Source organism: Pelodiscus sinensis, chromosome 7 (genome assembly GCF_052426305.1).
Source record: "Pelodiscus sinensis isolate ZL-2025 chromosome 7, ASM5242630v1, whole genome shotgun sequence".
NCBI lineage: Eukaryota > Metazoa > Chordata > Testudines > Trionychidae > Pelodiscus > Pelodiscus sinensis.
The window spans coordinates 27,298,271-27,312,730 of NC_143058.1; the positions used below are offsets into that span (position 1 = coordinate 27,298,271).

The 14,460-nt window shown below is 41.6% G+C and overlaps 1 protein-coding gene across 3 annotated transcripts in view; it reads left to right on the forward strand.

Moving 5' to 3' along the window:
- ACVR2A (activin A receptor type 2A) overlaps window positions 1–14,460 on the forward strand; it is a 134,584-nt gene that overhangs the window by 74,128 nt on the left and 45,996 nt on the right. For all 3 annotated transcript variants that reach the window (XM_006135677.5, XM_075933331.2, XM_075933332.2), the window contains exon 4: window positions 1,767–1,921. In XM_006135677.5, coding sequence (XP_006135739.1) covers window positions 1,767–1,921 — 155 coding nt within the window. The remainder of the gene's footprint in view (window positions 1–1,766; window positions 1,922–14,460) is intronic.

Genomic DNA, 14,460 nt, shown 5'->3' on the forward strand with positions numbered 1-14,460 from the left:
AGACACCAACCCCCAGAGAGAGGGGGGGATGGCAAGCACAGCGAGCAGGGGGCGCAGACCCCTAGTATAGTTTAAGGTTGATTCAGTGGGTTTTTGCAAAATTATGTTAACACTATGTGCCTGCTACAGAAGGTAATTATACATGTATAATTTTCACTTTCTATTTCTATATTGAGATGTTTTTATTGGAAAATTGTATCAATAGCTATTTTTGTAAAAAGATAATACAAATTAAATAATAAATATTAACTAGTACCTGTTTTGCTGAGAGAGTTTTAAAGTCAAACCATTGAACATGTGGAAGTCAAATTGCTCAAGGGGAGTAGAATAGCAAGTAAGTTACACCAAAGCAGGTGCTAGTGTGCACAAGCTTTCAGAAACAATCAGTTGAATTAATTTACCAAAAATAGTTCCTTTTTACAATAAAGTAGTTGGTTTTTAAATGCAATATGTGTTGCATCTTTTTCTTAAATAAACTGCCTGAAATGTGCTAGATATTTAAGTTTAAAAATGCTGTTTTGTGTATTTTAATTGCTTTCCAGTTTCCACACAGATGGAGCTTGGAATCACAAGTAAATTAATCATTTGGTAAATAAATGAGACTTTTTTTTTCTAATATTAAAAAAGGAAAAGCTGAATCTTAATATGTATTTTAAGCAATACAATTGCTTACATTATATCAATATGTATTTATTTATCCTTCTAGCAAAGAGAACCATCACAGTGTAAAATATTTTTTGTTTCAGTTGAATGTGTTTTAATGGCTACTAACCAATGAGAATTCATTTTTCTCTTACGAAAATAACTGAAGAGTACAAATGCAAAAGAAGATGAAATTGTATTTTAAATTAAGATTTCCTGTTTGTTGATTTATAACATGATTTAAAAATTAGCGATTTAAATCAACACTGTATAATGGTGCCTTGTGATATAGTTCCCGAAGTTTGAGCATCCCGTGTGAATTTATTGTTCTTGAAATGGCAGTTTTGAGGATTTTCTTTAGTAATTGCACGAATAATAAATAGTTTATGATGATTAAGAGGAAGACTTTTTTCAAAAACAACTTAGGAATTTAGGAGCATAAGTCCTTTCAGTTGAAATTAAATGTACATGCTTTTGAAAATCTTTCATAAATCTTTAAGGGTATGTCTACACTACCCCCTAGTTCGAACTGGGGGGGGGGGGGGGGTAATGTAGTCATACGGAGTTGCAAATGAAGCCCGGGATTTGAATTTCCCGGGCTTCATTTGCATAAAGCCGGCCGGCGCCATGTTTAAATGCCGGCTAGTTCGGACCCCGTGCCGCGCGGCTACACGCGGCACGGACTAGCTAGTTCGGATTAGGCTTCCTAATCCGAACTAGCTGTACACCTCATTCCACGAGGCGTACAGCTAGTTCGGATAGGAAGCCTAATCCGAACTAGCTAGTCCGTGCCGCGTGTAGCCGCACGGCACGGGGTCCGAACTAGCCGGCATTTAAACATGGCGCCGGCCGGCTTTATGCAAATGAAGCCCGGGAAATTCAAATCTCGGGCTTCATTTGCAACTCCGTATGACTACATTACCCCCCCTAGTTCGAACTAGAGGGTAGTGTAGACATACCCTAAAATAGGTATCTGGCTATTAAACCTTATTATGTTTAACAGATTCTGCCACTATTGTTTGTTTAATGTGTGTGTTCTGAATGTGTTTTTCATTTAGAACTTAATAATAATTTTAGGCATTGGATAAGTTTTTTAAAGATTAATTGTAACTTTTGTTCTTCAGCCACTTCCAATCCTGTTACAACTAAACCACTCTTGTTCAATACCCTGCTTTACTCGTTGGTGCCTATAATGGGAATTGCGGTGATCGTGTTGTTTTCATTTTGGATGTACAGACATCATAAACTAGCATATCCTCCAGTACTTGTACCAACACAAGTAAGTTGCTATGTTGTAATTCTAATGTTTTAGAATTGCTGTTTTAAAAATATGGTGAGAGAGAAAGGGAAGATGTTTTTAAGTGATGTGACTGCAGTATGCAAATGAAGTCAGATTTCAAAAGGTGCTTGGCTTTCCTTACATAAGGAAACTCATCAAGTCAAGTACAAGAAGTTAAGGCTCTAAAATTACCAAAACCCAATCAAATTCAGTTTACCTTTTAACACTTAAAAAAATCAGTGCATGCTTTAAAATAATTAAATAAAAATGTCCATATTTCTCTTTTTCCTTTCCCATAATATTAAGCCTCTGGAGTTACATCTTGGACTGTAAGTTATTCAGGGAAGCTTAAAAAAAAGAAACTTTGTATAGTCCTAGCATGATTTTGGGGGGGGGGGAATATCTGGTTCTCTAGGTGCTACTGTAATATTAACTTGTTGGGGGGGGGGGAGAGGAAAGATCTATATTTCATCTGTGTTCTAGTGACAAAAGTGTCACATGAGATCAGCACCTCATTGGGTATTGTATTATAAAAGTAGTAAGAACATGTCTGCCCTGAGAGCTCACATCTCAAAAGACAAGATGAACTAGGAGGGTAATGAACTAGGAGGGTAGTTCGAACTAGGAGGGTAATGTAGGCATACCGCACTTGCAAATGAAGCCCGGGATTTGAATTTCCCGGGCTTCATTTGCATAAGCGGGGCGCCGCCATTTTTAAAACCCCGCTCGTTCGAACCCCGTGCAGCGCGGCTACACGGGGCACGAACTAGGTAGTTCGAACTAGGCTTCCTAGTTCGAACTACCGTTACTCCTCGTGGAATGAGGAGTAACGGTAGTTCGAACTAGGAAGCCTAGTTCGAATTACCTAGTTCGTGCCCCGTGTAGCCGCGCTGCACGGGGTTCGAACGAGCGGGGTTTTAAAAATGGCGGCGCCCCGCTTATGCAAATGAAGCCCGGGAAATTCAAATCCCGGGCTTCATTTGCAAGTGCGGTATGCCTACATTACCCCGCTAGTTCGAACTAGCGGGGTAGTGTAGACATACCCAAAGAGTGGCAGAGAAAACAGAGGTGAAATGACTTGCTGAAATTTAAACATGGAGTCACTTTGTAGAGCTGGGAATAAAACCCATGTCCCCTGATTCCCAGTTCAGTACCCTATCCACTAGTATATAATGCCTCCTTAGTAGTAATTATTCTTTGAGAGATGACCCCATGAGTGCTCCACATTAGGTTAGTATATTGCCGCTTAGCCTTAGATTGGAGATTTCAGAGCAGTGTCCTTGGGGCCACACATGCACTTGTCTGCAGCCACATGCTGTTAGGTACCAGGCATTGTGCATGCACGAGCCCCCACCTCCTCCCTCCACCCTCTGTTTCTCAGTTCCTTCTCTACCACCTCCAGCTACAGACGGACCTCAGCAGTGCTCCCAAGCCTCTTCATGTCTAGATACTTATCCCCTTTCAAAACCAAGTTGTTCTCTCCCCAGTTAATTAGTGGTGTTAAATATCCTAATCTTTTTTTTTTAAAGATTGAGATCATTTTTTCCTCCCAGTTAACCCCTTCCTGCAGTAAACCGCGTGGAACCAAAAGTGTACCAAAAAGAGAGCCGCCTCCTTTACCACGGGGGCACCAGCACTGAAAAGGCCTCCCCCTCATGGACAGTGCTGAGAACAGCAGTGGTACCGCGCCTTGGCACTTATGACACTCTGGGCATCTGAGGAGCTGACAGCGCAGCTAACAGAGACGTGCTAAACCACCCTCTGAGGCATCAGGCTTCAAGTTGCCTGCCGCAGCACCTGGTACTGGTACAACTTTGCTGGCACAGCATAAGAGCACAGAACCTTCCATGTTATCAGGCGCCTCCTCCTCCACTACAGAGATGCCTAACATGGTATCAGTCAGCTCAGCACTGAGGCATGAATCAACACCTCAGATATTGTCCTTGCGTTCCACTGTGGCGCTGTCAACACCAGCTGAGCACTACAGTTAACACAGACTTATTAGTCTTATCTACCTTTAACTCACCATTTTTAGACACAGATTGCTCTCTTGCTACGTTAACATCACAGAGAGAATTTTCTCAGGAAAGATTTTCATCTGAATCTGAAGATGCGCTTTCTAGGGGGTTTTCCTCCAGAAAATTCTCTTTACACAGATCAGACTGTTTACTCTTCCAGATCTTACCATAAATTTTGGAATGTTCCTCCATATTATGGCAGTCCCTGGGTACCTCCACCCATGTAATACCCCTGTTGGTAATACAAATGGTCATCTTATCAAAAACAGCAACATGGCTGGAAATGACACAGAGTGCAATATTCCCCTTCTAAACAAATACATGAAGGGAATTCATCATACAATAGGAGAGTGCATTCCTGGACTCAAACAAATCCACCCCAGTGGAGGGTGCTTCTAGCTCCAGCTACCTCCTTTCCAAGACCTTTTTGAATGCGTAGTTGCTGAACTAAACATTCCTCTCCTAGAGGTTGTCGAGAATCAGCATGAACTAACTGACACATTGCACTTGGTAGCATCATCTAAAATAACATTGCTGATTAATCCAGCAATAATGGAACCGGATAAAATGGTGTGACAAACTCTGGCATCAGTCTCATCTGCTTACCTTCCATCCGAAGGATCTGAATTTTTCTTTACTTGCCCAGTACCTAACTCCCTCGTGGTGGTGGCTGCATAAGAGAAAACCAGTCAGCAACAATTTCGGTCCACCTCCTCAGACCGTAATGGCGAAAGACTTGACTCATTTGGACGCAAAATGTACACATCTTACAGTTTATAATTTCACATTCCTAACTCTGCAGATTTATTAGGCAAATATGACTACAGGAATTACACCAATCTTAACAACTTTGTTGCTGATATTCCCGAGGCTAAAAGACAACAGTTCAAAGCATTGGTATCAAGGGTCACACGATTGCCAGAACAGCATTGCAAGCTGTGTTAGACACTGCTGCACGAACCACAGCAACAGTAGTAGTCATGAGAAGGGTTTCATGATTTAACTCCACTCTGTTCCCCAGAGAGATACAAGCTAAAGTAGAAGATGTTTGCAGCTAATACCAACAAAATTCTCCATTCCATGAAGGATTCCAGAGTAACACTTTGTTCCTTAGGAATGCATAAACAGGCCCCTAGAAGAAGACAGTGTAGGTATCAACCCTATCTGAGACCTCGATACCCTCCATATGCTCAGCATTACTGCAGACAAGACCAGCACCAACAGAATAGCGGCAGAGTTCAACGATGATGCCCTTCCTTTACCAACTCGCAACAGTCCAATAAGCAAATTTGAACATCAGGTCGAAGGTCATGAGAACCTGTCATCTATTCCAACACCATAGTCACAAGTGAACATGTTCCATCACCTACTGCTACCCTTCTTTATCAACTGGCAATATTACCTCTGACAGCCTTTAGATTATCTGGAGGACTCAGTTATTCCCTTATTGTCTCTATCCCCCTTCCCACTCCCACTTCAAGGACCACTCTCTCAAGGTTCTACTTCAACGAGAGGTAGAACACCTCTTGTATGTAGGTGCAATTAAACCGGCCTCCACACAATTTAGGGGCAAAGGTTTTACTCCCATTACTTCCTGATGGAAGAAAGATCGGGAGGGTGGAGACCTATCTTAGACCTCCGAGCACTCAATAAAGTTGTTCAAAAACAAATATTCAAGATGGTAACACTTGCTGCTATTTAACTGGCATTGGAACAGGACAATTGATTCTAGTCCTTCAACTTTCAAGATGCATACTTTCACATTTCCATCCACCCTGCTCACAGACGTTTTCTTCATTTCATTGTAGATTCCCAACTCTGCCAGTACAAGGTGCTTCCATTCAGACTCTCTACAGCTCTGAGGGTCTTCTCAAAGATTCTGGTGGTGGTTACAGCATATATGAAAAAGCAAAGCATCATAATTTTTCCTTACCTGGACGATTGCTTCCTCAGAGCTCACTCACACAACGATTCCTGCCATTTACTTTGTCACAAGACATCTATTCCAACACCTTGGCTTCCAAGTGATCAAAGCCAAAGCAAGACACTTCTACACAAAAGATACAACTTATAGGAGCATGCCTCGACTCAACAAGGGCCCTCACATCCTTCCCTACGGACTGTTTTCAAAAAATTGTGGCCTCTGTGAACACCTTACGATCCAGCCCCTGCACGACGGCACTCAAATGCCTTCAGCTGTTGGGACACATGGCAGAGTGCAATTTCATTGTTAGCAACACTCGTCTTCACATGAGATGCTTACAGGGCTGGCTGGGACAGGTTTACAGACCCATTATCCAAATCCCTAGTCCTCCCAATGGTAGTAAAGAAATCTCTGTGGTGGTTGAGTCCACAGAACCTTTGTTCCCGAGTCCCCTTCCACCCACCAGAACCATCTGTTTCCATGATGATACATGTGTCTCGTACAGGATGGGGTGCCCACCTACAACATCAGACCTCCCAAAGACTGTGGGACAGCAGCAACAAGAACCTACATATAAATGTCCTGGAACTCTGTGCAGTCAGGAATGCATGCGCCCCATTCCTCCCGTTCATCGCCAACAGTAATGTCAAACTGTACATAGACAATGTTGCAGCAGTGTTTTACACAAATCATCAGGGAGGAGCCTCATCTCAAGCACTTTGTACAGAGGCCATTGCACTTTGGATCTGGTGCCTGAAATACAACATAAACATTACTGTGGTGTACCTCTCTGGCATCCTGAACACAACGGCAGATGTACTCAGCAGAGCCCTCCTGACCAAACACGAGTGGCAGATGAATCCACACATATTGGCACACATCTTCCAGCAGTTGGGTCACTCCACCATAGATCTTAGTCACACAATTCAACAAGAAATGTCACCTATTCTGTTCCAGGGTGGGCATCGGCAAGGGATCAGTGGAGATGCCTTTCTCATCAGCTGCTCGTCCCACCTAATGTACGCATTTCCTCCCATACCTCTGTTGAACAGGGTAGACCACAAGACAAGAAGAGACAAAGCCTACCTAATACTTACATCCCCAGCATGGCTACGCCAACCATGGTTCCCCTTTCTAATGGTGATGTCCCTCATGCCACCAATCCACTTACCTTACAGCCAGGATCATCATCTTCTGGGCCCTCATGCCACCCATCTGAACCTCCACTCACTACACCTGAAGGCGTGACTCCTGGATGGTTCTCTGAGCTAGAACTGACTTGCTCACAACAAGAACAAATGGTCCTTTTTGCAGAGCACCTGTAAGACTTACTGTTGGAAATGGAAAAGATTCTTGATGTGGTGTGTACGCCACCAGGTAGCTCCTTCAATGTCCTCCTTACCTACAATCCTCCACTACCAGCTGTACCTTAAATAAATGGGCCTTGCAGTACATTCTATTAAAGTTCATCTTGCTGCTATTCTTACCTTGCACTCTCAGGGTACGTCTAGACTGCATGCTTTCTTCGACAGCGGCTTTGTCGACAGATACTGTCGACAAAGCCTCTGTGGAAAAAGAGCGTCTAGACTACAACCAGTACTGTCGACAAAGCAAGCTGCTTTTTCAAAAGAGTCTAGATGCTCTCTTTCAAAAAAGCACAGTTTGCATGCAGTAGTGCCTTTTTCAACAGAGTACTGTCAAAAAAGGCGTTATTCCTCATAGAATGAGGTTTACCACCGTCTACAAAACTTCTGTGTTCTGTCGACTTACTGTTGACAGAACGTGGAGATAGTGTAGACGCAGGTATAGTAGATGCAGGTAAAGTCCACTTTTGTCGACAAAACCGTGTAGTCTAGACAGACCCTAAGATGACTCATCTGTATTTGCCTATCCACTCACTAAGAGGTTTCTAAAGGATCTTCAGGCACTTTATCCGGACATCATTCCAACACAACCATGGACTCACATTTAGTATCAAACACTTTAACTTGGCCACGTTTCAAACCAATGGCCACAACCTCACTACTACAATTATCCTTGAAACCTCTTTTCCCCGTAACCATTACCTTGACGAGACGGGTGGCAGAGATTGCAGCTGTAATGGCTGTTCCCCCATACACCACCATTTTTAAAGAAAAAGTCACTTTATGTACCCTTCCCAAGGGACACTCCTCCTTCCACCTTAATCAGACAATACACCTTCCCACCTTTTTTTTCCCCCCAAACCACACATCAATTCCTTCAAGGTGAAAATACACACTCTTGACCTGTGCAGAGTGCTCTCTTTTTACCTGCAATGAACGAAACCTTTTCGAGTATCTCTGAGATTATTCGTGTTGATAGCAAACCACAATAAGGGTCAGGCTGTCTCATCACAGAGGCTTTCCCACTGGATTTTGGATTGTATCCAGTTCTATTACTCCCAGTCAGAGGTGCTCTCTCCAGAGAGCATAATAGCACACTCAACCTAGAGCCATGGCTACCTCAATATCATTCCCCTACAAAGTACCCATAAGAGACATTTGCATAGCTGCTACATGGTCTTCCGACCACACTTTTGCAAAGCACCATGCACTTATGCAGGGATCTCTCTCCAACCTGAAACTCACTAAGGAAGTCATTTCCTCTGCTTTTCTGCCAGGTCCGAAATCCCTACCTCCCTAACCAGAAATTGCATTGTAGTCATCTAATGTGGAGCACCCCTGGTGACATCTCCCTCTCTTGAAGAGGAGGTTACTCACCTCGATAGTAACTTATGTTCTTTCAGATGAGTGTTCCCGGGGGTGCTCCACAACCTTCCCTTTCTCCCTTCTACTTTGGTATCCTGGCCTTCTCATAAGCGTTATTCCAGGGTAGAGAAAGAACTGAGGAGCGCGTGGCCCCAGGGACACTGCTCTGAAATCTCTGATCTAAGTCTTGGCGGTGGCACACTGACCTACTGTGGGACACCCAAGGGGACACTCATCTCGAAGAATGTCAGTTACTGTTGAGGCGAGTAACCTTCACTTAATCAAATTGTAGAACCTGCTACTGTTTGGTTGGAGCTAATCAAAGCTTTAGAATTGCTACTCCTAGACTTCTGCATATTCCTACAGATGTCAGTGGTTTAGACACAAACTGGAAGGTATTGTTTCGTTTTATTAGTAATAGATGAGGGAGAAGATCAGTATTTGCGAAATGAGTAATTAGGAGGGTCCAATTAATAGTTCTAAAATAATTTTCATACTTGAAAACAGTATTGCAGACACATTAAAAGAACATGTATTGCTACTTGGCAAGTTCCTGCATTGGAATCTGCTAGCATGTAGCTCTTCACCCATACAGAGTCTCACTGTCCTCAAAGGACTCCCCACACACATTGAAAGGAGCATTTTTAGCAGATCTCAACGTAAGATCAAGATGAAGCTCATGTGCTTAATGATCATTCTCTCAATTATTGCAAGAAAACATATTCGTTATAATAGATGCTGGTATGCAATATCATGTTCTCGTTCAATCATGATGTCTGGAAAATTTGACAGAATCCTCAGTGAAACAATTCAAAAGCTAGACTTAACTAGTCAACAAAACTAGAACATATCATCTTAATTTGCCTCTTAAATGTATGTTCCACTTAGGAAGGAACAAAAAGTGCTCCACTTAGGAAGGAACAATCAGTTCCATGCATACAAGATGGGAAGCGACTGTCTAGGAAGGAGCATGGCGGAAAGGGATCTAGGGGTCATAGTGGACCACAAGTTGAATGAGTCAATAGTGTGATGCTGTTGCAAAAAAAGCAAATATGATTCTAGATTGTACCAACAGGTGTGTTGTAAGCAAAACTCGTGAAGTCATTCTGCCGCTCTACTCTGCACTAGTTAGGCCTCAGCTGGAGTACTGTGTCCAGTTCTGGGCGCCACATTTCAAGAAAGATGTGGAGAAATTGGAAAGGGTACAGAGAAGAGCGACAAGAATGATTAAAGGTCTAGAGAACATGACCTATGAAGCCAGGCTTCATGAACTGGGCTTGTTTAGTTTGGAAAAAAGAAGATTAAGGGGGGACATGATAGGGGTTTTCAAATATCTAAAAGGGTGTCACAAGGAGGAAGGAGAAAATTTGTTCCTCTTGGTTTCTGAGGACAGGACAAGGAGTAATGGGCTTAAAGTGCAGTAAGGGAGGTTTAGATTGGACATTAGGAAAAAATTCCTAACTGTCAGGGTGGTCAAATATTGGAATAAATTGCCAAGGGAGGTGGTGGAATCTCCCTCTCTGGAGATATTTAAGAACAGGTTAGATAGACATCTGTCAGGGATGGTGTATACGGAGCTTGGTCCTGCCTTGAGGGCGGGGGGGGGCTGGACTCGATGACCTCTCAAGGTCCCTTGCAGTCCTATGATTCTATGTTAACTTTGGAAATAGAGTACCCGTTGGTAATTTTTTAATTTAAAAATTCAAGGCAAAAAAATACACACCTTAATACTTAAACACTTGCTCCAGTCTACCAAGCCAATGCCTTTTAAGTTGCATGCTTCCTGAGGACATACTGTTCAACAATGCCCAATAGAAGTGAGTCTCTGTTAATAAGTAAGACCTCATGAATTTACACAGGCATTACAGAAATTACAGTGACTATTTGCATGCAGAACTTAAATGTTTTAAATAGATATTGGTTAAATGACCTGTCAGTGCTCAATAGTGACATTTAAGACTGGCGTATGATTTCAATAACTAACTGGTTACTTATTAAAAGTGCCTGTGTCTGCAAAATGTGTATGAAAATCTCATGAAGATAGCTTTTAGCAGACTGTTGTAGAGCTGTTGAGCAAAGCAGTATTTCTTATCACTTCTAATCTGGCTGGAACCTGGAAGAATGAAGACACACAAAATTGAGGATTCAGAGTAAAGAAGTGGGGAGTGGAGGGGGGAAAGGAGGGTGAGACTATAGGAAGAGGTAGGAAACACACAATGGGTGAAAAGAGAAGTAACAATAAGGATTGGAAAGTGGAAAAAGAAACAAACACAGAAAATTTAGAAAGACATAATCGATTATAGGAAAGAAAAGGACCAGAGCAAAACAGAAAGACAACAAACCACATTTAAAAAGGTAGTAAAACTTTGTTTCACAATAAACAATACCTGACTTTTTTTTTTAATTTACATGTTTTTGAAGCCTATGTATTTTTATCACTGTGGTTGGTAGACATACGTTTTAAATCATGGACATGGTCATATCAGGTATGGGGGTGGTGTGGATGTGGTTAGAATTAAGGTTGTGTTGATTACTTTAACTTTGTTTCCAAAAGGTTTATATGTATAGAAAAAGGAAATATAAGGGAAATGTAACCAACAGAATTGTGAGAAGAAAACTAAAGATTAAGGTTTTACTCAGTGGTAGCAATACCTACATTCTGAACTTTAACGCAGGTTTAACAAAGTTATTCTGTCTTGTCTCCTATTGCTGTGCATAGATGAGGTAAACTGGGAAATTCTAAATCTGTTCCTTTTCTCATTCAGTTGACAAAGCAGGCATGTTCTTACCTATTTAAATAAATATACTGCATATTCAGTTGTAGTCATTTAAGTATTTATAATTTGATTGGCACTATAACAGTGCCAGACAGATCTCACTTCAGTTAAAATTAGAAATTCTGTTCTACTTTTGATTCAGGTGGTTAATTTTGGAAATTGGTTAAAGCTTTTTACCTTTTGCTTTTGTGTTTTTACTCTTTTTGTATTTATCCTTTACAATTTAAAGTCATGTATGTGTGTGGGGAGGGAAGGGAATGAAAGGTGACATACCTAATATAACACTTTATTGCCCATATTTGAGCCACTTACTCTTTACGTTTCTTATAATTTTAAATGGGCTAAAATGTAAATTATTCTGTGAGAGTTGCCTATGTAAAAACTATTTAATATTTATCATTTGGGTGTTTTTGTTTATGCTGTTAACATGTGTGTCTGTATTGTGACCAAGTTAAAGATTGTTTGGTTTTTAACTGTCCAATTTCGTAACTGCAGTGCCTTTTAAATTATTTAAGTACTACATGAATTTATTTCTTGCTGAATTTTTGTGAAAACAAAACCTAGAAAGGGCTGGTGTATTTTCTTTTCACGTTTTGATAGTTGTCATTCTGTAAATGTATATTTATACAAATGTTTGATCAAATTAAACAGGCATTTCATTGATAATTTGGGCCACTTACTACCCACCCATGGTTTACTGCTTTTGAAAGGATGACTAGGGTCCAATTTATTTCCCCACTATCCTTTTGCTGAGGAAAAGAAGAACCGGAATAATGGGGTGGTCTCCTTTCTTGCACCCAGAGTCCTGAAGCAAAACCTAGCAGCACCTGACACAGAATCTTAGACATATAGATGGAAAGGACTTTGAAATGTCATCACCCCCTTTACCAACGCAGTACCATCTGTGACAGGTGTTTGTTTATAGCTTCTCAAAACCCTCCAAAACCAGAGATACCATAACCCCTTTTAGATGGCTGTTTCAGAACTTTATCATTATAGTTTCATTTTTTCTAAATATCCTGACCTAAATCTCCCACACTGGAGAACAAGCCCATTGCTACTTGTTCTAGTTTCAGTGGACATGGAAAACAATTGATAGCTAATAATTTTCAGCTGTGTAAAAATATCAGGGCCCTTCCACTCAGGTTTAGACTAATATGCCAGTTTTTATAAAAACTTACCTTGGAGCTCAGATTTAGACAATGTTTGTTACTCTTGGTGCCTTCTTTTAGGCTTTCTCCAGTTTGTCCACATATTTCTTGAAGTGTGGTGCTCAGAACTGGACACAGTAGTCTAGCTGAGGCCTTGCAAGTGTCAACTAGGAGGTATGTGTTGCATACAAGAAGAGTCCAGTTAATACTCTCCAGAATTATCTTAGTCTTTTTCACTACTGGATCATACTCTTGCTTCATATTCAATTTGTGATCATTATAACCTCTTTTGCAGAACTGTACCTAGCCAGTTACTCCCCATTTTATATTTGGAGAATTTTTATAAAACATGTCAGGAATTATGCAGACCCTTCTAATGTGATGTTGTACAGAAATTTGTAAAATATTAGACCATCTCTAATGAGCTTATATTTAACTACAAATATCCTACTAAGAACTTCTCTACATGAACAATTAGTTTGTGGCAAACAAGTTTATTAATCTGTCCCTTGCTAGACTGTTGCATACCAACTGTGTATGTGAATGCTGCTCACGTCCATTAAATCTACTACAGCATTTTGATTTTAATCCTGTTTCATAGAGGAATAAATCAAAGAGCATTAACAAATAGAATCATAGAATTGCAGGGTTGGAAGAGACCCTAGGAGGCCACTGAGTCCAACCCCTGCCAAGAGCAGGACCAGTCCCAACTAAATTATCCCAGCTATGTCTTTGTCAAGCTGGGATTTAAAAACCTCTAGGGTGATTCCATCACCTCCCTGAGTAACCCATTCCAGTGCTTTGCCAACATTCTAGTGAAATTGTTTTTCCTAATATCCAACTTAGACCCTCCCCCATTGCAACTTGAAATTATTGCTCTTTGTTCTCAGTGGTGACAGATGACAGAATAGCCTCTCTCCATCCTCTTCAGAACCCCCCTTCAGATAGTTGAAGGCTGCTATCAAATTCCCCTTCACTCTTTTCTTCTGTAGACTAAATAAGCCCAGTTCCCTAAGCCTCTCCTCATAAGCCATGTGCTTCAGCTCCCTAATCGCTTTTTGTTGCCCTCTGCTGGACTTTCTCTAATGCATCCACACATTATTTCTGTAATAGTGGGCCCAGAATTGGACACTATATTCCGTATATGGCCTCACCAGTGCTGAATAAAGGGGAATAATCACTTTCCTACATCTGCTGGCAGTGTGCCTGCTACTGCACCCCTATATGCCGCTAGCCTTCTTGACTACAAGAGCACACTGTTGACTCATATCCAGCTTCTCATCCACTGTCATCCCCAGGTCCTTTTCTGCAGTACTGCTGCTTAGTCAGTCGGTCCCCTGCCTGTAGCAGTGCTTAGGATTCTTCCATCCCAAATTTGACTCTTCACTTGTCCTTGAACCTCATCAGATTTCTTTTGGCCCAATTCTCCAATTTGTGTAAGTCACTCTGAATCCTATCCCTTCCCTCCAGTGTTATCTACCTTTTCCCATTATCTTAGTGTCATCTGCAAACTTGCTGAGGGTGCAACATATCCCCTCATCCAGGTCGTTAATAAAGATGTTGAATAAAACCAGCCCCTGGACTGACCCTTGGGGCACTCTGCTTGATACCAACGATCAACCAGACACCATGCTATTGATCACTACCCATTGGTAGCCAGCTTTCTATCCACCTTGCAGTCCATTTATCCAATCCATACTTCTTTAACTTGCTGGCAAGAATACTGTGAGAGAGTGTACCAAAAGCTTTGCTAAAGTCCAGGTATATCACAGCCACTGCCTTCCCCATATCCCGAGAGCCAGTTATCTCCTCATAGAAGGCAATCAGGTTGATCAGGCATGGCTTGCCCTTGGTGAATCCATGTTGGCTGTTCCTGATCACTTTCCTCTCTTCCAAGTGCTTCAGAATGGATTCCTTGAGGATTCCCTCCATGATTTTTC